At 36.0% G+C, this 27,393-nt stretch overlaps 1 protein-coding gene across 2 annotated transcripts; it reads left to right on the top strand.

Moving 5' to 3' along the window:
- The first annotated feature begins 657 nt into the window (after positions 1-657).
- On the top strand, positions 658-26,841 carry stard10 (StAR related lipid transfer domain containing 10). 2 transcript variants are annotated; one of them, XM_087796062.1, is made up of 7 exons: positions 658-822; positions 1,083-1,259; positions 18,657-18,804; positions 18,872-18,975; positions 21,925-22,042; positions 22,276-22,328; positions 25,957-26,841. In XM_087796062.1, exons 1-7 carry the CDS (start codon positions 820-822, stop codon positions 26,167-26,169), a joined length of 816 nt encoding a protein of 271 aa, XP_087652188.1. In that variant the 5' UTR covers positions 658-819; the 3' UTR covers positions 26,170-26,841. The 2 variants fall into 2 exon arrangements, with proteins under 2 accessions (XP_087652188.1, XP_087652189.1); XM_087796063.1 differs by having other exon boundaries at positions 953-1,259.
- The last annotated feature ends 552 nt before the right edge of the window (positions 26,842-27,393 follow it).

Here is a 27,393-nt window from a genome sequence, read left to right as displayed (position 1 = left end):
CTCAAATTGATAAAGTATACTTGAAGATTAACTTTGACACCCTGTAGCAAAAAGCAGTATATTTAAGTGTACTATATGTATACTTATTTTATACTCAAATTGAATAGTATACTTATTTAATATTCAAACTATAGTTATACTTATTTTATACTAAAATCTAAGTAGTATACTTGACGTTTACTTTTTAAATCCATTATCAAAAAGCAGTATTTTTAACTGTACTATATTTATACTTGTTTTATACTCAAACTGAAGTAGTATACTTATTTTATACTTAAACTATAAGTATACTTATTTTATAGTTAAATTTGATAATGTATACTTGAAGTTTAACTTTGACACCCCTTAGCAAAAAGCAGTATTTTTTTAAGTGTACTATATGTACACGTGTTTTATACTCAAATGAAGTAGTATACCTATTTTATACTTAAACTATTATAAAATGTAAGTGTTTATTTATCCGTATAACCACTTCAGAAATACGGATAGTAAGTTTAGAATAAATTTAACAAATACTAGTGCAACACAAGGACAATGTGAGCATTTACGAGCCGCCCATGAACGCATCACGGGGAGGTGTTTCCACCGGAGCTGCGGCGGCGCCTGTTTCCACCTCCTCCTCCTCCTCCTCCTCCTCCTCCCTCTCTCCCCTCCTCCTCCTCCTCCTCCTCCTCTTCCTTTCATTTCCACCGCATCCACACGTTCTCCCGCGACAGGAGCTCCGAGAAAGATGGAGAGCACCTGACGCGTCGACTAGGAAGAGGAACATCTGAAGGGAGCTCCTGGACAGCAGGCGACGCGAGGCGGAAACAGCGACATATGGTGAGGGAGAGAAGAAGAAAAAGTGGCTCCTCGACATTCCAAACTTCTCAAAAAAAAAACCATATGGTTTCCTCCCCACGACTGCACGTCAGATCCCGGTTCACCTGTGTGTTCTTGTTTGCTCTGGCAGTGTTTGGAGTGTGTGCGCCTCCCTCAGCACACACACACACACACACACACACACACACACACACACACACCACGAGACCTGCATCCTTCTTCTCGAGGAGCTCAATTGAATCAAGTTCTTCAAACACCAGGAGGTTCTGGATCTGACTCGAGCAGACATGACTGTCACCATCCCGGACGACCGGGCGTTCGCCAGCTTCAAGGCGGAGTGTCTGGACGAGGAGGGCTGGGGGGTCACCTACTGCAAGGGGGGCATGACGGTGTGGACCCAGTGTCTGGAGGAGGGCAAGTCCGTCCACAAGATCAAGGTGAGGCCGCGAGAACCTTCTGCAGATGTTAGAGAGACTGAGAGAGACAGAAGTATATTTAATGTACTGTGAGTACACTTTATACTGTAATGTTATTAGTATACTTTACAGTTACAGTTTAACTTTGACACCCCTTTAGCAAAACACAGTATTTTTAAGTGTACTATATGTATAATTATTTTATACTCAAACTGAAGTAGAATACTTATTTTATACTTAAACTATGAGTATACTTATATTATACTGAAATTGATAGAGTATACTTGAAGTTTAACTTTGACACCCCTTAACAAAACACAGTATTTTTAAGTGTACTATATGTATACTTATTTTATACTCAAACTGAAGTAGAATACTTATTTTATACTTAAACTATGAGTATACTTATATTATACTGAAATTGATAGAGTATACTTGAAGTTTAACTTTGACACCCCTTAACAAAACACAGTATTTTTAAGTGTACTATATGTATACTTATTTTATACTCAAACTGAAGTAGAATACTTATTTTATACTTAAACTATGAGTATACTTATATTATACTCAAATTGATAGAGTATACTTGAAGTTTAACTTTGACACCCCTTAACGAAACACAATAATTTTAAGTGTACTATATGTATACTTATTTTATACTCAAATTGAAGTAGTATACTTATTTTATACTTAAACTAGGAGTCTACTTATTTAATACTCAAACTGAAGTAGAATACTTATTTTATACTTAAACTATGAGTATACTTATATTATACTCAAATTGATAGAGTATACTTGAAGTTTAACTTTGACACCCCTTAATAAAACACAGTATTTTTAAGTGTACTATATGTATACTTATTTTATACTCAAACTGAAGTAGAATACTTATTTTATACTTAAACTATGAGTATACTTATATTATACTCAAATTGATAGAGTATACTTGAAGTTTAACTTTGACACCCCTTAACAAAACACAGTATTTTTAAGTGTACTATATGTATACTTATTTTATACTCAAATTGAAGTAGTATACTTATTTTATACTTAAACTAGGAGTATACTTATTTAATACTCAAACTGAAGTAGTATACTTATTTTATACTTAATCTATGAGTGTACTTATTTTATACTCAACTTCATAGAGTATACTTGAAGTTTAACTTTGACACTTTAGCAAAAACAGTATATTTAAGTGTACTATATGTATACTTTTTTTTTTTTGAGTATACTTATTTTATAATCAAATTGATAGAATATACTTGAAGTTTACCTTTGACACCCATTTAGTAAAAAGCAGTATATTTAAGTGTACTATATGTATACTTATTTTATACTCAAACTGAAGTAGTACAATTATTTTATACTTAAACTATAAGTATACCTATTTTATACTTAAATTGATAGAGTATACTTTAAGGTTTGATAGCCCTTAGCAAAAAGCAGTATATTTAAGTGTTTATGTATTCTTATTTTATACTCAAACTGGAGTGGTATACTTATTTTATACTTAAACTATGAGTATACTTATTTTATAGTCAAATTGAAGTAGTATACTTATTTTATACTTAAACTATGAGTATACTCATTTTATACTCAAATTGATAGAGTATACTTGAAGTTAAACTTTGACACCCCTTCAGCAAAAAGCAGTATTTTTAAGTGTACTATATGTATACTTATTTTATACTCAAACTGAAGTAGCATACTTATTTTATACTTAAACTATGAGTATACTTATTTTAAAGTCAACTTGTGTATAAAATAAGTATACTCATTGTACACTTGAATTTTTTTATTTTTGAAGATATATCAAGTGTAAACTTCAAGTATACTACTTCAATTCTAGTATAAAATAAGTATACTCATAGTACATTGTATATAATTATCTTTGCTAATAGGATATCAAAAGTTAATATTAAGTATACTACTTACATTTAAAAATAAAATAAGTATACTCATTGTAAACAAAAATATTTGTATCTTTGCTAAGAGGTGTCAGCAGTACTACTTATAATTATTTTATACTAAAATCTAAGAAGTTTACTTTATGTTTACTTTTGACATCCATTAGCAAAAATAAGTATATTCAATGTAGTATAAGTATATTGAAATTTAAGAAGGATATTTAATGTTTAATGTAAAAAGAGTATTAAAGTGTACTATGAGTGTACTTATTTTATACTAGAATTGAAGTAGTATACTTGAAGTTTACAGTTGATATCTCTTTAAAAAAAAAGAATATTCAAGTGTACAATGAGTATACTTATTCTATACCTAAATGAATAGAGTATACTTGAAGTTTACCGCTGACAACCCTTAGCTAAAATAATTATATTTAAGTTTACTATGAGTATACTTTTTAATAATTAAATTTAATTAGTATACTCGATGTTTACTTTCGACATCATGTTCCTTCGGGCTGCTTCCTTCAGGGGTCGCACAGCGAATCGACTTCCTCCATCTAAGCCTGTTCTCTGTATCTCTCACACCAACCAACTTCATGTCCTCTTTCAGAACATCTAACATGTTCTCTGTAGCCTCACGGTTCCACTTGGGTTCCTCTCATTCACACACGTGTATTAAGTCTTGCTGCGACTAACCTTCAATCCTCTCCTTTCTAAAGCATTTCTCCACCTCTCTAGCTGCTACTCTGCTCTCATCACAGATCACAATGTCATCTGCAGACATCATAGTCCACGGAGATTCTTGTCTAACTGCGTCTGTCAGTCTGTCCATCACCACCTCAGAGCCGAGCCCTGATGTAGTCGCACCTCCACCTTGAACTTCTCTGTCACACCTACAGCACACATTACTGCTGTCTCATAGTTGACATACATGTCCTGCACCTGTCTAACATACATGTCCTGCACCTGTCTAACATACATGTCCTGCACCTGTCTAACATACATGTCCTGCACCAGTCTAACATACATGTCCTTCACCAGTCTAACATACATGTCCTGCACCTGTCTAACATACATGTCCTGCACCTGTCTAACATACATGTCCTGCACCTGTCTGACATACATGTCCTGCACCTGTCTAACATACATGTCCTGCACCTGTCTAACATACATGTCCTGCACCTGTCTGACATACATGTCCTGCACCTGTCTAACATACATGTCCTGAACCTTTCTAACATACATGTCCTGCACCTGTCTAACATACATGTCCTGCACCTGTCTAACATCCATGTCCTGCACCTGTCTAACATACATGTCCTGCACCTGTCTGACATACATTTCCTGCACCAGTCTAACATACATGTTCTGCACCAGTCTGACATACATGTCCTGCACCTGTCTAACATACATGTTCTGCACCTGTCTGACATACATGTCCTGCACCTGTCTAACATACATGTTCTGCACCTGTCTAACATACATGAGCTGCACCAGTCTGACATACATGTCCTGCACCAGTCTGACATACATGTCCTGCACTTGTCTAACATACATGTCCTGCACCAGTCTAACATACATGTCCTGCACCAGTTTGTCATACATGTCCTGCACCAGTCTAACATCCATGTCCTGCACCTGTCTAACATCCATGTCCTGCACCTGTCTGACATACATTTCCTGCACCAGTCTAACATACATGTTCTGCACCAGTCTGACATACATGTCCTGCACCTGTCTAACATACATGTTCTGCACCTGTCTGACATACATGTCCTGCACCTGTCTAACATACATGTTCTGCACCTGTCTAACATACATGAGCTGCACCAGTCTGACATACATGTCCTGCACCAGTCTGACATACATGTCCTGCACTTGTCTAACATACATGTCCTGCACCAGTCTAACATACATGTCCTGCACCAGTCTATCATACATGTCCTGCACCAGTCTAACATACATGTCCTGCACCTGTCTAACATAAATGTCCTGCACTAGTCCAACATACATGTCCTCCACTAGTCTAACATACATGTCCTGCACCAGTCTAACATACATGTCCTGCACCTGTCTAACATACATGTCCTGCACCTGTCTAACATACACGTCCTGCACTAGTCTAATATACACGTCCTGCACTAGTCTAACATACATGTCCTCCACTAGTCTAACATACATGTCCTGCACCTGTCCAACATACATGACCTGCACCTGTCTTACATACATGTCCTGCACCAGTCTAACATACATGTCCTCCACTAGTCTAACATACATGTCCTGCACCAGTCTAACATACATGTCCTGCACCAGTCTAACATACATGTCCTGCACCTGTCTAACATACATGTCCTGCACCTGTCTAACATACACGTCCTGCACTAGTCTAATATACACGTCCTGCACTAGTCTAACATACATGTCCTCCACTAGTCTAACATACATGTCCTGCACCTGTCTAACATACATGTCCTGCACTAGTCTAACATACATGTCCTCCACTAGTCTAACATACATGTCCTGCACCTGTCCAACATACATGACCTGCACCTGTCTTACATACATGTCCTGCACCAGTCTAACATACATGTCCTCCACTAGTCTAACATACATGTCCTGCACCAGTCTAACATACATGTCCTGCACCAGTCTAACATACATGTCCTGCACCTGTCTAACATACATGTCCTGCACCTGTCTAACATACACGTCCTGCACTAGTCTAATATACACGTCCTGCACCTGTCTAACATTCATGTCCTGCACCTGTATAACATACATGTCCTGCACCTGTCTGACATACATGTCCTGCACCTGTCTGACATACATGTCCTGCACCTGTCTGACATACATGTCCTGCACCAGTCTAACATACATGTCCTGCAACTGTCTGACATACATGTTCTGCACCAGTCTGATATACATGTCCTGCACCTGTCTAACATACATGTCCTGCACCTGTCTAGCATACATGTCCTGCACCTGTCTAACATACATGTCCTGCACCTGTCTAACATCCATGTCCTGCACCTGTCTAACATCCATGTCCTGCACCTGTCTGACATACATGTCCTGCACCAGTCTAACATACATGTCCTGCACTAGTCTAACATACATGTCCTCCACTAGTCTAACATACATGTCCTGCACCTGTCCAACATACATGACCTGCACCTGTCTTACATACATGTCCTGCACCAGTCTAACATACATGTCCTCCACTAGTCTAACATACATGTCCTGCACCAGTCTAACATACATGTCCTGCACCAGTCTAACATACATGTCCTGCACCTGTCTAACATACATGTCCTGCACCTGTCTAACATACACGTCCTGCACTAGTCTAATATACACGTCCTGCACCTGTCTAACATTCATGTCCTGCACCTGTATAACATACATGTCCTGCACCTGTCTGACATACATGTCCTGCACCTGTCTGACATACATGTCCTGCACCAGTCTAACATACATGTCCTGCAACTGTCTGACATACATGTTCTGCACCAGTCTGACATACATGTCCTGCACCTGTCTAACATACATGTCCTGCACCTGTCTAGCATACATGTCCTGCACCTGTCTAACATACATGTCCTGCACCTGTCTAACATCCATGTCCTGCACCTGTCTAACATCCATGTCCTGCACCTGTCTGACATACATGTCCTGCACCAGTCTAACATACATGTCCTGCACCTGTCTAACATACATGTCCTGCACCAGTCTAACATACATGTCCTCCACCAGTCTAACATACATGTCCTGCACCAGTCTAACATACATGTCCTGCACCTGTCTAACATACATGTCCTGCACCTGTCTAACATACACGTCCTGCACTAGTCTAATATACACATCCTGCACCTGTCTAACATACATGTCCTGCACCTGTCTAACATACATGTCTTGCACCTGTCTAACATACATGTCCTGCACCTGTCTAACATACATGTCCTGCACCTGTCTAACATACATGTCCTGCACCTGTCTTACATACATGTCCTGCACCAGTCTAACATACATGTCCTGCACCAGTCTAAAATACATGTCCTGCACCTGTCTAACATACATGTCCTGCACCGGTCTAACATACACGTCCTGCACTAGTCTAATATACACGTCCTGCACCTGTCTAACATACATGTCCTGCACCTGTATAACATACATGTCCTGCACCTGTCTGACATACATGTCCTGCACCTGTCTGACATACATGTCCTGCACCTGTCTGACATACATGTCCTGCACCTGTCTAACATACATGTCCTGCACCTGTCTGACATACATGTCCTGCACCTGTCTGACATACATGTCCTGCACCTGTCTAACATACATGTCCTGCACCTGTCTGACATACACGTCCTGCACCTGTATAACATACATGTCCTGCACCTGTCTGACATACATGTCCTGCACCTGTCTGACATACATGTCCTGCACCTGTCTAACATACATGTCCTGCACCTGTCTGACATACATGTCCTGCACCAGTCTAACATACATGTTCTGCACCAGTCTGACATACATGTCCTGCAACTGTCTAACATACATGTCCTGCACCTGTCTAACATACATGTCCTGCACCTGTCTAGCATACATGTCCTGCACCTGTCTAACATACATGTCCTGCACCTGTCTAACATCCATGTCCTGCACCTGTCTGACATACATGTCCTGCACCAGTTTAACATGCATGTCCTGTACCTGTCTAACATGCATGTCCTGCACCTGTCTAGCATACATGTCCTGCACCTGTCTAACATACATGTCCTGCACCTGTCTAACATACATGTCCTGCACCTGTCTAACATACATGTCCTGCACCTGTCTAACATACATGTCCTGCACCTGTCTGACATACATGTCCTTCACCTGTCTGACATACATGTCCTGCACCTGTCTAACATACATGTCCTGCACCTGTCTGACATACATGTCCTGCACCTGTCTAACATGCGTGTCCTGCACCAGTCTAACATACATGTCCTTCACCTGTCTGACATACATGTCCTGCACCTGTCTAACATACATGTCCTTCACCTGTCTGACATACATGTCCTGCACCTGTCTAACATACATGTCTTGCACCTGTCTAACATACATTTCCTGCACCTGTCTGACATACATGTCCTGCACCTGTCTAACATACATGTCCTGCACCTGTCTGACATACATGTCCTGCACCTGTCTAACATACATGTCCTGCAACTGTCTGACATGCATGTCCTGCACCTGTCTAACATACATGTCTTGCACCTGTCTAACATACATGTCCTGCACCTGTCTAACAAACATGTCCTGCACCTGTCTAACAAACATGTCTTGCACCTGTCTGACATACATGTCCTGCACCTGTCTAACAAACATGTCTTGCACCTGTCTGACATACATGTCCTGCACCTGTCTAACAAACATGTCTTGCACCAGTCTGACATACATGTCCTGCACCTGTCTAACAAACATGTCTTGCACCTGTCTGACATACATGTCCTGCACCTGTCTAACAAACATGTCTTGCACCTGTCTGACATACTTCTCTGCAGACTTCCTCATACAGAACCCCAACTCCTCTCTCGCCACCCTATCATAAGCTTTTTCCAGATCTACAAAGGCATAATCTGACCTTCTCTGTATTTCTCTACCAACATTCTTAAAGCAAATACCGCATCTGTAGTACTATTTCTGGGCATGAAACCATACTGTTGCTCACAAACGCTGACTTCTGCTCTCAGTCTAGTTTCCACTACTCTTTCCCATAACGTCATTGTACGGCTCATCAACTTTATTGCAATTCTGAACATCTTCTGTACCCTTGAAGATAGGCACCATTACACTTGTTCTCCACCCCTGAGGCATCTCCTCACTCTCTAAGATCTTGTGGAATAGTCTACCCAGGAACTCTACTGCCTCCTCTGCTAGACACTTCCATACCTACACATGTCTCTTGATAAAAAGAGGCATATTCAAGTGTACTATGAGTATATTAAAAATTTAAGAATGATACTTAATGTCAACTTTTGATATCCCATTAGCAAAGATAAGTATATTCAAGTGTACTATGAATATACTTACTTAATGCTAGAATTGAAGTAGTGTACTTGAAGTTTACTTTTGATATCTCTTTAAAAAAAGAATATTTAAGTTTACTATGAGTATACTTATTTTATACTCAAATTGATAGTGTGTACTTGAAGTTTACATCTGACACCCCTTAGCTATAAGCAGTTTATGTAAGTTTACTATGAGAATACCTATTTTATACTTAAATTTAAGTATTATATTCGATGTTTGCTTTTGACATCCTTTTGTAAAAAGTGGCATATTCAAGTGTACTATGGGTATACTAATTTTTAAGAAGGATACTTAATTTATACTATGAGTATACTTATTTTATACTAGAATTGAAGTAGTATACTTGAAGTTTACTTTTAATATCTCTTTAAAAAAGAATATACAAGTGTACTATGAGTATTCTTATTGTATACTAAAATTGATGTAGTATATTTGAATTGTATTGTTGACATATCCAAGTAAAAAGAAGTATATTCAAGTGTACTATGAGTATACTTATTTTATACTCAAATTGAAGTAGTATACTTGATGTTTACTTTTCACATCCATTAGCAAAAAGAAGTATTTACAAGTGTACTATAAGTATACTCATTTTATATTGAAAAGTAATTTGTATCCTTGAAATTTGTTTTTGACATTTCTCAGCAAAAAGAAGTATATTCGAGTGTACTATGCCTATATTATACTAAACTTGAAGTAGTTTACTTGAAGTGTACTTTAAACATACTTAAAAATACTACACTGTTGTTTACTTATACTAAAGTATACTTTATACAATTTAAAACAAGTACAGTATACTACTTTTTATGCTCGTGATCCAAAGGTAAACTGCAAAGGATTATGGGAGTGGGTTATAATGTGTTGCAGAAAACCAACTTCTCATGTTATTGAATGCATTGAAATATACGTGTTGTGAAGCAATAGGCTACAGAATCAGAGATGAAAATCAACACAAACACTTTGGAAACATGATGTGTCCTTGTCCATCTCGTCTTTGATGCTTGATGCATCTATTGAGAGGAAAATATGTTATATATACTTGTATAAATATGTTATATACTAAGGTTGCTCGTTCATATCCTGTATGACTCTGTTCAGTATTTAAACTTTACTGTTTGCTTAAGTTATGTAATAAACCAAAATATGACTGGAAGTATTTACCTATGACATTGGTATTATAGAGAATACTGTACTTTAAGTATACTTCTGTAAACTAAGCTATAGAGTCGTTGTGTAATCCTAGTACACTTGTAGTATTGAGATAAGTATATTTGAATTTTACTGCTGTAAACTTGAAATGTTCCAATTCAGTCCAAGGAAGTATCAGATTAGTATACTTTTAGTACACTGCATTTACATATACCTTAGTATACTTACTATAATTATACTTGGGTACTTGATACTACTTACTTTAAGTGTACTCCTTTTTTTAAGGGTGAACATAATCTTCCTCTAGTCGCCCATCATATGGTCGAAAAGTTTCATGGTTTGTCAGAAGTAAACTAACAAAGCAGTTGAACTAACTTGAAATTCAACGGAATACGTTACAGTTGTGGTGTTTTACTTCTTAAAAAGGGTTTCTATGACGACTGACTATTTTGTGATAGAGACCTTCCAGGTGACAAACAAAGTGAGAGTTGGCTGCTGAGCTGATCTGCAAAAAAGGTTTTGGAATATAATATAAGTTTTTATTTTCATTTTAGCTTTGATTTAAAAAAGGTACTTGTTACTTTCATTTTCTTCTTTTAAGAGACATGATACGTAACAAGTTTTCTTTGCCCGATTAACGTTTGTGTTTTTTTTTAAAACATGATAAAATTATGTTTTTTTTCCTCTGGTCACAGTTTGTAAGCAAAAAAAAGCTAATAAACCATAAACATATTTCAATGAAATGTTGATAGTGGTACAAGGAAAAGATGATTTAAATGTGGGGGTGTTCCAAACTACCATCTGGATCCGAGGATCATTTGAAGATCTGTCACTCTCAGTGGCGCAGAATCAGCTTCTCTCGGTTCCACTGAACTATTAGTTATAGACGACATAGTCACAGACGGAACATGGCGGTACAGAAGTGTAGGTGCGAGTCAACAGCAGAGAACAAAACAATAAACACTTTAATATACATAACAGAGTCCAATATTTTAAAATTACAGAACCAGAACCGACTCAGGAATAAACAGGAAGCAAGAGGCACGAGGTGGGAACCTGGAAACAGAACAGAAAACACAGAGGGACCACATGAAATGTCTCAAAGCACAGGGACATAAAAAAAAAATCAAAAGTAAAATACACTTCAAATGGGAAGATCTCGGTGACAAGACGGAAGCAACAAATCTACTGTCGCAGGAATTCCTGCCTCAGGTGGTTTGAATAGGGAAGTCAGTGGTAAACAAAATAAAGGTTGAACTATATTGAAACGTGTATATATATTTATATATAAGTAAGTAAGTAAGTAAGTAATATTTATTTATATAGCGCTTTTCGAGACCATATAAGTAATATAAGTATTAAATTTGGGCAACATTCAGTCCCTTTCAACCAGATAATGTTAAGAAAAATGAACACATGATTAGTTTCGTAGGTGACTGAGGTTGAAGACAAGTTGGCAAACATTCAATGTCTTCGGGGAGAATCCAAGTTTGACACTTACTGTGTCAAAGTACTCGGTTCAAAGCGTGTTTAGGAAAATGTGGATGGTCTCTGCGAAATCAATTGTTTAAACGTTTGTCGTTAAAAGATCCAGATTTTTATTCAAAACCGCTTCACTCCTCCTGAAATCACTTGTGTTCTATTGAAGCAATCATGACTCAATAGTCCAAACTGAAAGGCAGGAGAGACGAAAGGCTTTTACTGAACATCCTGTTGATGTCGTTCGTGTTTGTTCTCTTGTCTTGTGATCCAAGTTCGTCGTCTGATGGTAAAATCAACCTCCTGGTCACACGCGCACTTATCCATGTCTAAATATCAACGTCATTGTCAGCTCCTGTTGATCAGAGACAAAAACCAGCGTCATTCTCACTTCTTTTTAGATACAGTCACGAACAGTAGTTTCATTTTCACTCGTCTGGACGAAGAGATAACTGAAGAAAAGAGGAACCAGCGCTATGAATAAAACGTTTTAAAGTAGCTTCATAATGGTTATGACCTCGTAATCTCCTTTAAGCCTTTTTACCAAGCTACTGAACAAACATATGTAGGTGCACAAACATCAATATTTAGTTTAAATGTCGTGCTCGTTGGTTTTGGGGGCTTCTTTAAAATCGTTATCTAACTTGGGAAATACTGTTTCTTCATTTGTACTTGGAACCAAATCTTGTTATGTTAGTAAATAAATACTTGTACATCAAGTCTGTCCGGAGAAACAAGTTCGTTTCAGGACTATTTAGGCTCTTTAGCAGTTCCACACCTTCATGGTAGCATTTTTGACATATTGAAGCTGAATATGACACTTGAGTACATGTAGAAAAAAATACTGAATTAAAGTAATATTTAAGTATTAAAACACAACTGACCAGAATGTGACACATTCTGCTTTCTATTTAAAGAAAAATACTCAAAACTATTAAATCCAAAATTTCAGTAACTCTATATTCTATTTGATTGCATTTTTTTAACATCCCAGGTACATGTACTAAAATAAAAAATGAAGTAGTATACTTATTTTATACTTAAACTATGAGTATACTTATTTTATACTAAAATCTACGTCGTATTCTTGATGTTTACTTTTGACATCCATTAGCAAAAAGAAGTATATTTCATGTACTATGAGTATACTTATTTCATACAGAAATTGATAAAGTATACTTGGAGTTTACTTTTGACACCCCTTCGCAAAAAGCAGTATATTTAAGTGTACTATATGTATACTTATGAAATATATTATACTCAAACTGAAGTAGTATACTTAAACCATGAGTATACTCATTTTATACTAGAATTTAATTAGAATTATACTTTTGTAAATTTGTTTCTGTTATATTTAAAACTTGTTTTCAAAAAGAAGATTTAATTCTTCATTTTTGAGTACAAGAAAAAAAGATTACTAAAATGCAAAGTATATTTGTCACATTGTATCTATTTTAGAATCATGTACAATTTGTTTTTCAACCTGCAGAAAAATATTCCTCAAATTTTGCTGACAGAAATACTGTAACATTTAGTGGACACAACATATGATCAACTACAAAAGAACCCCCCAAAATTCTTGCCTTTTGCATTTCAAACTAAGTAAAATGATGGCAGTTTTGTTGTGGTTCACTGGAAGTAGTACGTCTTGTGCAGTTCTCACAAAAATATTTTTTGTTCTTTCATGTCGTATCGTCATGATTCAAACCATGAGTGAGGTCTTAAAGTTCAAGTACTATCGAAGGTTTCTCTGAGCCTCATGTTTGTCGGGGCTTGGACCTCATGATGTCCCTGGAAAAATAGAAATTGTACTGGACACAAAAATAGTTTTTCTTGAACAAAAAACACGTATATATTGGAGATAGAAGGTTCCAAACTAAATGTTTTATAATATAGAGTTAGAAAATGAAACATTAATCCGCTCATGACGACTTTTATGTGAAACCTTCCAATGTACTGGAGACAAAAGAGGACTCTGGGACGGTTGGACTCTGTCGACGTGTAAGATTTACAAGCAGCTTGTGCGGATATCTCTGCACGATCATCCGTCTACGAGCTCGTGCTGTTCCAGGCTCCGTCCAGGGCAGGTGTGTTTCCTCACAGCAGCTCTGCAAACAAGCGTGGCTGGCAAGTGCACACAGTCCCGTGTTTAGAGTTAGGGTGGGGCCTCTCCATGTAAATATGACGGTTATAAGAGGGATTTAAACCCGCAACTTTTTGGTCCTTCGTACGCGTTTTCTAAAGTTTGCGTCGTGGCATTGCTCCGACATGAGGTGTAGTGAGAGATCACACCGGTGAAAACTGTTCTATTTATAGACCGAATGAAGGCATGAGGCTTTGCAGATGCGTGTGGAATACTTGATGTGGTGTTCAGAACACAAACCTCTCAAGGCCTGCGTCGTCCATGTCTCTCCAGACTTGTAGCTTCGCTCTCTCACTCCTGCTAGCAAGTACAGTTACGGGTAAATCACAAGGTTATTTGAAAATAAAATGTAAATAAACTTGAAATATTGTTATTTTTGTAACATTAAAGGAGAAACTAATAACCATCTTTGGAAAGAACACACTGGTGATAGATGGATAGATGGATAGATAGATAGATAGATAGATATATAGATAGATAGATAGATAGATAACAATGAAATCTAGCTTGTTCCTGGTGATGACTGATGACAAGAGGATGCAGTCGACTCTGGTGGCTGATGTTTGGACAAATTTTGGTTTCAAAACAAATGAAAGCAGTTACGACTTCGTCAAGAGTCATGTGGTCTGTAGATTCTGCAACACAAGAGTCAAGTACTCGACAATACTACAAATATATACTTGTTCCTACAGTATCACTATATATCGTATTGTTAGATTCTTGCCAAGACTCCTGTCTATAGCTGCAGCAGAATGGCTGCTTTGGTGCGGTTTTACTATTTATTTTTTTGTGTGTTTTCTTATTTCATTCGTGTATTCAGTAACGCCACAAACAATCCTATGTTGTATTCACAACCGAGTGGCAATAAAAAGTTTCTGAATCTGTTTAGAGTAGGACTCAAAGAGTGGTAAAGCACCAAAGGTCAAGCTAAACTTGTTTTTTAACTAAATAACTTAGTCCTACGGTATTGCATTTAATATATTGTTCGTTGCATATTTATTCGGGATACTTAACATATCACCAGATTCTTTCATCATCATCTTTCCGTCTTATTGAAAATCCTCACAAGATGCCACAGATCGTGGTCCTTTCTTTCATATTTAAACATCTAGAACTTACCTTTAAACTACTTCCCTTGAAGTCAAGTAAGCAGAAAAGTACTGTAAAGATAGCAGGGTTGATTTAAAAGGTAGAGTAAGAGTCTACTGTCCCATCTGAGTGGGTGACATTCACGATGGAAAACCACTCGTTGGACTGACGACAGCAGTACTGGTTGATCCTGATGAGTATAAATGTGACAAACTTGAAAGAGTATTTAAATGTCATTACAGTGTAATAGTAGTCAGCAGTTTCTGTATTGAATCTCAAGATCAGTGTAATCAGAGCTCAATGTGCTTGTTTGACAAAGTGTCAGATGTTTGCCCCCTACACACACACACACACACACACACACACACACACACACACACACTTCTATTTGGTTATATGCAGTCATGCATCTGCAGTGTGGCAGTAATGAGATCTGACAGGCTGCGGAGGAAAAAAAGGTAAAAACCTGGCGTTGACAGAAAAGAGTGGGCGAGATGGATAGAAGAGCAGAAAGTGAGGGGTCAAAGGTCAGTGATACGATGAAGATGGATGGAGAGTATGAGCAACTGCACTAAAGAGGCGGAGTGAAGGAAAGAAAAAAGGCCGGGACACGACTGAAGGAGTTCTTCATGAGTTTACTGAATTAGTCGCTCATGACTTTTAGAGAAACACATGCTTTCAACATGGCCGCCTGGTTGCTGGTTCACTTCCAGCTTGAATCCACTCGCTTCCTTTCTGTGTGGAGTCTGGATGTGTACTTCGAGTACTCCGGTTTCCTCCCACAGTCCAAAATGATACAGAGGTAGATGTAGAACTCTAATCTATCTGTAGGTGTGAGTCATTGTATGAATGGTTGTGTGTGAGAAAATGAATGATCCCTTTGATATTAACGCCTTCATTTGTTTTCTTTCCCATTTTGTTTGGCTGTATTTATTTTCTCAAAGCCGTGAACTTTTCATCTTTATGTTTCAGTAAATATACATGTTTTGTAACTTTAATATATATTTTTATTTTTATATATAATAAAAATGCATCATATCTAAAAAAAACGTAATATTGTTTTGGAAATCTAAATATGTGATTTTGAGAATCTCTGAATAAAATGTGTAAAATATATAACGTTATAATATACATTTTAATATTTGTAACATCATGGTATAGTTACTCTTTAACACGTTTTTTTGTTTTCCTAATTATGTCAATCTTTCGATTTCATGGTTTCTTACAGTTTTTCAACAGTAACCAGATTTAATGTGGCTCCCAACCGTTACTCAGAATGATCATATAGACGCTAACAATTATATTTTGGATTTATTTTGAATATTAATTACTAGATCATCTTGAAAAAAGACTTTTCTCCTCTTTTTCCTCAATTTTGGGTTCCCCCTAGAGCAGGGGTAGGGAACCTGGTCCAGAAAGAGCCGCAGTGGGTGCAGGTTTTTGTTCCAACCGATCAAGCATGTACAGTTTAACCAATGAGGTTTCAGCTGAACAAGCAACACCAGACTGACAATCAACTGATTACACTCCTAAGACACCTGATTGGATAAAATGTGTCCTCTTGAATGGTTGGAACGAAAACCTGCACCCACTGCGGCTATTTCTGGACCAGGTTCCCTACCCCTGCCCTAGAGGTACAAATAAATTAAATTAAATACACTTACAGTTTATTTAATTGATGTTTATTTTATGATGTCATTACACTCAGTATTTGACATTACATCTTTTCTACCTGTTTTTTGTTGTCTTTTTTTCAATCATATTTTTCTTCTTCTTCTGGCCTGATGTCCTCACTCAACGGTCACTTTATATATTGTGGCCCCAGAGGAATTTTAATTTCCCACCCCTGCTGTAACTATAACAGGCGGATTCAATTATATCATTTTCATTTCCTGGCTGGTATCAAATATTTAAACTAATTAACTCCATTATAATTGTCTTCCTTCTAATAGAGTGGAAGCTAAAGCTGAGCTAAAACCTTGATCTCAATGTATTCAAGTTAAAATGTTACATTTGAGACTCATCAGTCATCCGTGTTTATTGTGCAGGTGAGCTACTGTAAGGTTTTATTTTCACTCGGGGAACCTTATTTAATCTTGTATGAAAGTAAATGATTGATCAGAAGCAGATTAATAATCTCGTGTTCAGACTTTCTCTATGCGTATGATCTTCAAGGGCTTTTCTGTGGTTTAATCTGCCTTATTTTAACTTAAACTTGGGAAACTAACTTTTATAATATGCTTAATTTATACATTTGATCAATATGTTGTATTGTCTTGTTTGAGAAGCTCTATTTAATTAATACTTTACACTAAAAGCTTCTATATAATGTCAACATTGGTTTCCTGTCCACAGTCGTGAAAGTGTTCAATGGCTGAAACCTCAACAATGAGCCGATAACTAATTCAAAAGTAGCAAATTGCTCAGGTGCATTCTGGGTGTTGTGTTACCGGTTATCAGCAGAATGTATGACAAAGGAGTTGGTTACCCGGAAACTTAATCCAAACACAAGTGAGCGCCAGAAATGTGATACCTTGACCACTTAAACCAGGCTCTACATGAATACCAGCAAATCACCGGCGACTCGACATGTGGCGTCACATTGTCATTTGAAAGCTCGTTGATATAATTAATCTGAGAAAATAAAGTGAAAAAAAGACACTTTTTCATCCATCTAACCCTTGTGTTATTTCTGAGCCAAGGTGTTTTCTGGCCCCCGGGTCACCTTGACCCAGAGATAATACACGGGTTTATGAATTGTTAATCAGTCAGTTGTCTAGACCAGCAGTGATCAATCCCCGATTGAGATCTACTAGTGCGGAGGACCAGTTCCATTGATCATTAATGTCTTAAAGGGGATTTGTTTTTAAAAAAAAAGATGGTATTTTCTCTGAAGTTTCATTAGCCTGTGACTCTTGACACATCAAGACACTCTTTTCTGTCACGTTTACACAAAAAACTAGTGGAAAAATGTGTTTATATAAAGGTCGGTCCAATATAAATACAAAATTAAACCAGTCAACAGAAAAGTATGGCGACCCCTGTACTAGTGGTCCAAAGGTAGTGTGGGTAGATCACATGACATAAAAAAAATGTATATATAAATATCACATGTTTGTCTGTTAACTAGTGAATTTTGCATTTAATTCTGTAAATTTACAATTGTATTGACGATGGTGAAGGTGGTGAAGACTTTATAAGTCGCTCACATGATGAACGAGTGTCAACGGTCCTGAACTAGAGCGAATATTTGCTCATTATAAAAGAAGCTTCTGCAGTAATTACCGGCCGACACGTAAATGACACGGATAATTACAAGTGTTTCATGCATAAATCATCTATAAATACAGGTGTCGGCGACAAAAATAGTCTTGATTTAATGCACGAACATACCTGTAATGCATTTAAAAGACTTTTTGTGCTCAAACCTTATGCTTGAATTACATTTATTAATTATTTTCTATGCTTCTACACACTGTTGTAAGCATGAATTCGATTTCCAGTACCTGACTTGTATATTCCAGGTTCGTTTTGACATAAATATCTGATCCACTTCTCACTCTTTTGCAGTGTAAATACATGTGCAAGGACGTGTCGGCCGAGGCCATGTACGACGTCCTGCACGACATCGAATACAGGAGGAAGTGGGACAACAACGTGATCGAAACCTTCGACATCGGCAAACTGACGGTCAACGCCGACGTGGGATACTATTCATGTAGGTGTCCGTGGATCGGAATGAAAGGAAAGCGATTGATGTTGTTGACTTCACTGTCTCCTCACAGGGAGGTGTCCCAAGCCTCTGCGGAACAGAGACGTGATCACGCTCCGCTCATGGCTGCCCATAGGGAACGATTTCATCATCATGAACTACTCGGTGAAGCATTCTGTGAGTAGACGCTCCGAGGTCACGCACGGATGAAAAAAACACGTTTTATTATTTAATAGAGTTGGCAGCCATTGCTAGCTGCTTCTGACCAGCCTGTTAGCTATTTCGTACGTATAGTTTCTCTTGTCCTGTTTTTGTTTGATGCTAACAGTTAGTTTGTGTCATTCTCGGTGTTATCTTGACATTTTAAGTATATATATGTATATATATTTTTTGTTTTGTTTTGATTGTTTAAGCGCTTTGTGACCCTGGTCTGGAAAAGCGCTCTATAAATATTATATATATTTACTTACTTACTTACTTATACGGGCTTGTCAGTCAATTGTCGTATCATGTGTTTAAAAATGTGACTTATAAAGCGTTAATTCGTTTTAACCTTAAAACATTTGATAAATGTGACTTGGTATTTATGATTGTTTTTTATAATAATAGATGGATGAAATTAAAGAGGAAATCTATCAAAATATAGCATATAGCATATTTTTATTTATTATAATTATTAATTTTATATATATATATATCGTTTAAAAAACACATTCATCTCAGGAAAAAATGATGACATAATTGTTATTTAATTAAAAGGAATAAATAAAGTTGTTAATATCTGTTTCATTTTACTTTTATTATGAACATAAAAAGGACATTTAAGTTTCATTATTTTAAATGACTCATCAATGCACAAACATAGTACTATGTAATAAAAAATATATATAAATCAGACATTATTTAAAGCAGTACTGTTTGAATATTGCTGCATAAACTTTAAATATGTTTACATGTTCGCTTTTGAAGTAAAGTTTTCTGTGAGAGTACTTTTCTCACAGGTGAGTAATTAAGGAATAACCATTACTCACTTACTTACATTATTTAAACATATTACTATTAAAGTCACTGCCCCGCACCACATGTCAAAATGTATAACAATAATTATAATACGTTATTTCTGATATTACCTGGCTTTTGAATCATTAAATAAGAGAATGTTATGACGGTTAGACATCACTTATGAATATAAAGACCAATTATTGTTACGTTGAGCATCCATCTTGTTCTTTTCAAATTCTGTTAACCCTCGTCCAGAGTGGTTTCCTGCCTTCTGGGAGCCGAGCTGCGAAGGCTAATTGGGGCACGAGAGCGAGTTTAATCCCAGAAGTGATGCCGAGCCGACAAGAAATGCACATCATCATTTTTTGACTTTAACGTCAGCATCAGACACCATTTCTTTTAACTTAAAACATGATGTTCATTAATCCTTCAGTCAAACTTCAACAGTTGTCAGTGAGTCTGTATTTAACGTGTCGCTCGTCCTTGAACTTCTTTTCAGACTCAATTAAAGTCACTAATTCAATGTGTGTAATAGGATAAGAATTCTCATGTGACTGAGTAGTTGCTCCAAGTCCTCAGTCGAGACTTTACTTATTCTTTTATTGAACAAGACTCGTCTGAGAATGTCAAGTATGTAATTTATATGTTTTAAAGTATGCTTTGAAGCCTCTAAATTGGGTTAAAGAATCAGAAACCTTTAAATAAAATAATGAAATAAAATGGATTCATGATGTACAATATATATAAATGAAATAAGAAGCATAACCATAAAATGGCGTGTAAATAACTAATAATTTACATACATAAAATGTAATTATTTATGATAGAAGTGGTTCCTGAAGCAGGATCATGAAATCATGTTTAACTCCTAATTATTAATGGCACCTCTTGATGTTGTTGCTTTGAAAGACATCATTCATAAAGTGTTCTTGAACTTGACTTCCACTTAAGATTTTATTTTCCATCCTCGTGAACACTGAGCTCTTTGATTCTGTGGATGTGAGAAGCAATCGGTAAGAGCTCTCGCAGAATTGAAACACGTTTCAAGTTCATTCTTTGTTTCCGATGAAGAAAAACTGTTGCGAAGGAACATTTTCTGCAGGATTATTAGAATTATTTCCATTAAAATTGTGAACGTATTGGGTTGTGTTGAGCAGCGACACTGAGAAATGGGAAAAATAATTTCCTTGCCATAATACAATATTGGGTAACAAGTAAAAAGTTGCTACTTTACGTTAAACACTTATGTACATAGAGTTAGCTGACATTTCTAGCTGCTACTGACTGCTAGTCTGTTAGCTATTTGGTACAAGTCTTATATCTTAGTGTGTTTTAACTCTTATTCTAACGTCTTATTCTAACGGCTAAATGTCAACATTAAATAGCTGAATCTGTGAAACCAGAAAAAGATTTAATCAAACACAAAAGTTGCCGTTCATGGCGATATTTAAACGGCTAAAGGTTAGCCGCTAACCGTTTTGGCTTACGCCAAAAAACGTTTTCCTCGTTCAGATTTTCTCGGTTCAAACTAGACAAGCCTGTGTTTTGTTTTCCTTTTTAATAATACTTTTTAAGCTCAGTTAATTTAATTTAAACAAATATATACAAAAGATAAATTTAATTTTAGATTACAAATGTATATATAATTATAATAATAATTCAAAACCCTTAATATGTATTCACATTAAAGAAGTAAAAAAACAAAAAAGGGACATTTAATTAATTTTTTAATGACCTAATATTTGAATTATTTAAAATGTGAATGAGCTTTATTATTATGGTAAAAAGGATAGAAAATAAAAATGTATAACATGTTGAGAAATTGAATAAGAAATTATTAAACTAACTGTCATTTTTGAATAGTATTGCTATAAGCAAGGTTGTGAATAAGACCAATGTGAAACTATATTGCCCACTAAAATAACAGTACAACTTTTCCCACACTGCTCTTTGTACATTTCATTCCCTCTCAGTGAACGCATCACCTTTTTCTTTTCTTTAACACAGTGTGTGTAACTCATCTGATCAGCATCTGATCTGTGTTCGGGAAGAATGGCTCAATTTCCAATCATCCATTGTTGAAATGTCAATCAAACATTTGTTTATTTTTGTGTCCCCCTGCAGAAGTACCCTCCTAAAAAGGACCTGGTGAGAGCCGTGTCCATTCAGACCGGGTACATGGTCCAGAACCAGGGACCCAAACAGTGTATCCTCACATACATGGCCCAGGTAGATCCCAGAGGTAAGCGGATCTCCGAGCGTCCTCACTTAAAAAACCCACACAGCTACCTGGATGTTCGACACGTAATAAATGACTGATTTCCTGTCCTCGGATAATAAAATTGTTGCCATAGAAACACAATTACCATGGTTTTTCCATCCCTCCTCTGAGTTGAATGTCAAGCACGGAGTCGATTTGTCTGTCGTTTGTTAAGATTGTAAACAACTAATGTTTTCTCACTTTTGTGTCTCCAGGTGCTTTACCGAAGTGGTTTGTCAACAAGTCTTCCCACTTTTTTGCTCCTCACGTAAGTCCTTGATCAATAAAATATATTATTATTATTATTATCAACTCCTTTAATGAACTTATTTTATGGGATCTTGGTATTTAATAACCAGGTTAACTCTTAACATTGAACACTGTCTTGGCAAATAACAAGTAGACCACGTTGCTCTTCAGAAGTGGGTTGAGATAGTTGGTACGATAACTCTTGTTCTGACATAACTAGAGTTGAAAGAAGTTGAATTCGCCTTCTCACGCACACTATTAAGCCCCCAAATATTACTGACAGAAAGGAAATCGCACAATATTTGTGGAAAATAGTAGAAATAAAGTGTCTCTAATCTTATTTTTGTGTATTAGGCACAATTTCAGCAGTATGACTATAATATAAAATGCAAAACAAAATAACTTTTTTTAAAGGCACAATAAGAACAATGAATCAGGCGACAGGACACTGATCTGTTTTTGTGTGATTTAACAAAAACTTGATTCAATTATCAAAATTGGATCAAAAATTCAGTGAGGAAACTAAGTAATTTGTTTGTGTGGCTTTGTTCTGTCTGTAGTTTATTTTTGCACAATGGCCAAAACAAAGTGATCAAGTATTTGAACAACTGATTCATAAAAACATAATAGAAACATATATAAGATTACATGATAGACATACTGGTCACATCACACCTACAAATGATCACACGACAGACATGAGGTGTACATTACACACAAAATGTTTAAATGACACACATTAATGAACAATAAATATTTTTTTTAAATATTTTTTCGGATCAAAATAGTTAAATAACAATTGAAAAATAGTTTGATTATAGTTGAAAATAGTTTCATTACAGTTGAAAATTGTTTGATAGCAGTTGAAAATTGTTCGATTTCAGTCAAAAATTGGTTGATTACAGTTAAAAAATGGTGGATTACAATTGAAAATGGTTGGATTATAGCTCAAAATAGTTATTATTTTAGTTGAATAGTGTTTGATTATAGTTGAAAATTGTTGATCACAGTTGAAAACAGTGTGATTTTAGTTGAAAATAGTTTGATTATAGTTGAAAATTATCTGTTTACAGTTGAAAAATGTTTGATTATAGTTGAAAATTGTTTGAATATAGTTGAAAATTGTTTGATTATAGTTGAAAATAGTTTGATTATAGTTGAAAATGATCTGTTTACAGTTGAAAATTGTTTGATTATAGTTAAAATTGTTTGATTATAGTTGAAAATTGTTTGATTATAGTTGAAAATTGTTTGATTATGGTTGAAAATAGTTTGATTATAGTTGAAAATTGTTTGATTATAGTTGAAAATTGTTTGATTTTAGTTAAATTGTTTGATTAAAGTTGAAAATTGTTGGATTTTAGTTAAATTGTTTGATTATAGTTGAAAATTGTTTGATTTTAGTTAAATTGTTTGATTATAGTTGAAAATTGTTTTATTACAGTTGAAAATTGTTAGATTACAATTGAAAAATAGTTTAATTATAGTTGAAAATAGTTTGATAGCAGTTGAAAATAATTGAATAAAGTTGAAAATTGTTTAATTAAAGTGGAAAATTGTTTTATTTCAGTTGAAAATTGTTAGATTTCAGTCAAAAATTGGTTGATTACGGTTAAAAAATGTTGAATTACAATTGAAAAATTGTTTGATTATAGATAAAAATTGTTGGATTACAGTTTAAAATTGTTGAAAACAACAAGAGTGCGTTGACATCATTTAAATCCTCTTAATGTCTCCTTTATAGGAACACTTTACTGTGTATTACTGCTATAGCAATATTGTCAGTAGTCACTCGATTACTCAGCAGAATAATAGCTAATAATAACTCAATGCTTAAAATAATTCATCAGCACTAACTTGCTTAACTTCTACTCTAACTGTGGTGAGTTAGTGTTTGACGTGAGCCGTCATGCGTCGATAATATAGCGGCCTGTACAAGAAGAGAGTCTCGGATCCTCGATGATCTGCGATGCCAACCAACGCAGCCACTTGGCTAAGAGCCCGACGTTGACGTCGTATTCCCTTCATGAGCCACCAGAGATCGTTGATTTATAATCTCTTCCACTGCAATTAGTTTTCCGACTCCTGCGCTCCGGTGAGGACAATATCCAGCATAGAACCTCAACCTTTGTACAATAATTGGGTCAAATAAATGCAGTGAAGGTTGGCGTAAACTTTAAAAACGCTGTCAGTCGCGCTTCACAACCTACATTTGGAAAGAATGTTAGTTTGTTTTGTTGTTTATTTATTGTAAAATAATGCTCTTAAGAAGCATCTTAAGATTAAAATACTTTAACACAAGGGTGTTAAAGGGTGTGTTTGTATATATTTATATATACAGCATCACAAAAAAACACAATAGGATTTACAACATGTACCAAATAGCTAACAAACTAGTAGTCAGTAGCAGCTAGCAATGGCCGCCACTGCCCGGAGACAAAAAATAAGAGTGAAACTGATGTTAATGGGAAGAAATTTAAGAAAAGATTCATACTTCCTTTTGAGGATAGTTAGGCAAAGATGCATTATGTTTGGCGGCGACTTTGACTGCTACCGGTGTTAGTTTTATTTTGAGTTCATGGATTTAAAATTGTAAAACTTTTGTTCTATTCCAAAGATGTTTGTTTCAGTATTTCCCAGATATTTATCATTACTGTTTGGATTGATCTCGTAAAAACAGTTTAAATTTAGATGTCTTATTTATTTATTTTAATCATAACATTTAAACTTCTATATTACTTAATAAACATAAAAATATGTTTATAGCTTTGAACTACGTTTTTTTTCTCACCAAGAACAAATTTATCAAATTTTCTAAAGTCTTTGAAAAAAATTGAGTTATAATCATAAAATAATAAGTCATATTTCATGGCTGTGGTTCCAGACATTGTGTCATTTTTATAGGATTTTTTTTTTAAATTAGCATCATTAGTAGATTTTTTTAAATTGGCAAAAAAATGTTTTTTTAATGTTGAATTAAAAAAGTGGGTAAAATTCCCCCTAAACCTATATCTGTGGTGTTTTTTTTTCTCAAAGGTGGATTATCGAGTGGGTCTTAAATGCAATATAAAATTGTATTAAAATAAAACGTCAGTTCTCACCTGCTCATTGAAATCATGTGAGTCGCTTCAAGATATGGACGAAAACTCCTCAACGACAGTAGCTATTTAGTTAAATAAATAAAAGGAAAAATCCAGATACTTTTCTTAGACTCGTTTTCGCATTGAGTCCGTTTCTGAAGGTTTCTCCTTGTTTAAAGGACGTCTTTCCTCGCCAACGTCTCTCATTCTGATTGGCTGAGACCTGTTTTTCCTCTTTTCTTATATAATATTATTTGGAATATAAAGTGTCTTGACTTCAAATTAAATTGTATTAAATGTAAAATATCCATGAGATGAGTCTACAAACCAACAGACATAGCTGATAATTCTCCACGAGTTAATCACATTGAACCATGTATGTGCTCCATGTTTCTGAATAACTGTGTGTGCATGAGTGGTCATGTGCATCCAAGTGTCAAAAATACTCTGTGACGAACGTGTCATGTGTTTGTTTTTTTTACCAACAAACAAACAAACGTTGTTTATAATGCATTTTTTACGCCTTTTCAGTCGTGAGCAACTGATCGACGTCTTCTTGTTTTCCAGGCCATGAAGAAGATCTACAAAGCGTGTTTGAAGTACCCGGAGTGGAAGCAGAGACACAACCCCGGCTACAAGCCCTGGCTGTACCCGGAGCAGACTACATTACCCAGCATCCCCCTGTCCGAGCTCAGCATCCAGCATGCGGAGAGTCTGGAGAATATCGACGAGAGCTCCCTCGACGAGGCCCAGTGCCCTGAGAGAGAAGACAGCGACTAACACACACACACTTACACATGCACACACACACACACACACACACACACTGACACACTAATGCAGGGATACATGCATATCTGTCACACATCCACAATCACATGTGTGCATTATGTGATTTACTCTATGTATCTCTGTGTGTGTCCAGATGCACATTTAACACTTTATCTCGTTCACACACACACACACACACACACACACACACACAGCTGATGCTTCAATCCATTTTCGCGGACATAATGCATTTCCATGTCTGCCCACTCGGCATATTTACACACCCACTGTCATGGGTGCTACAACTTAACGGCGATTCCTTCCTCGTCAAAATCCGACAATATTATTTTTTTCCGTATCCTTTTGTAAAATGTTCATCTTTTGTCATTACTTGCTGTGATGTCAGTTTGGTTTATGTTAAAGGGAAGCTGATCCTCGTTTCATCTCGGAATCTTTTCCGTGTCTCAGACATCCTTGTATTTGACGAACCCTCAAATTTAAGATTCAAAAAAGTTCCCTCCATCTAGAATTATGACGTGAAACAGCATGTTGAAGACTGTATGGCATTCTGGTTTGGAAATTGCTGCACATGCCAAGACTGCGTTTGATCCTCTTATTTTTGAGATGTCTGAATGTATGTAGAGTCTAAATTAAAGATTCCTACAGAGGTTTTCAAAGGTTGACGTTGGGTTTTTGTCATTTTTAATCAATCTAATCATTCACTGGAGACCCTAAAGGTTTATTTTATTCGTCTAAAGCTTCAGCTTTGACCCACTCGTTTAGAAACTGAGCTAAAATTGGAATAAATACAAATATCTTAGAGCCTTTCACCTTCTTTTGCAAACTTATGGCCAACAAAATGTTAAAAAATTTAGCCTGCAACGATATTAAATAATGTTTTTATGGCCTCTGGGATAAATAAACACTATTTTCTATACTAAAACTCCCATAATGCATTGCAAAAGGCCACAGTACAGGTCTGTCAAGACAACTGTCAATAATGTGTCGTACTATAATCTTTTAAACAAATAAACCGATAGATAATCGATAAATAAATATCGATAGACTTTATTAATCCCTCCCGTAGATGTCCGTCAGGAAATTGGATTTCCAGTTCACAGCAGACGATAGTTTCATTAAAACAAATTGCAAATAAAAAGAACAAAGGTCAAGGGATGACAAAGTGCAATTATAAAGAGAGCAACGAAAAGGATACAAAGATTAACAAAGAAT

Source organism: Callionymus lyra, chromosome 7 (assembly GCF_982586985.1).
Source record: "Callionymus lyra chromosome 7, fCalLyr1.hap1.1, whole genome shotgun sequence".
NCBI classification, from domain to species: domain Eukaryota; kingdom Metazoa; phylum Chordata; class Actinopteri; order Syngnathiformes; family Callionymidae; genus Callionymus; species Callionymus lyra.
Note: the sequence above shows the minus strand (reverse complement) of the source record. Positions and strands in the feature narration are given on the sequence as shown.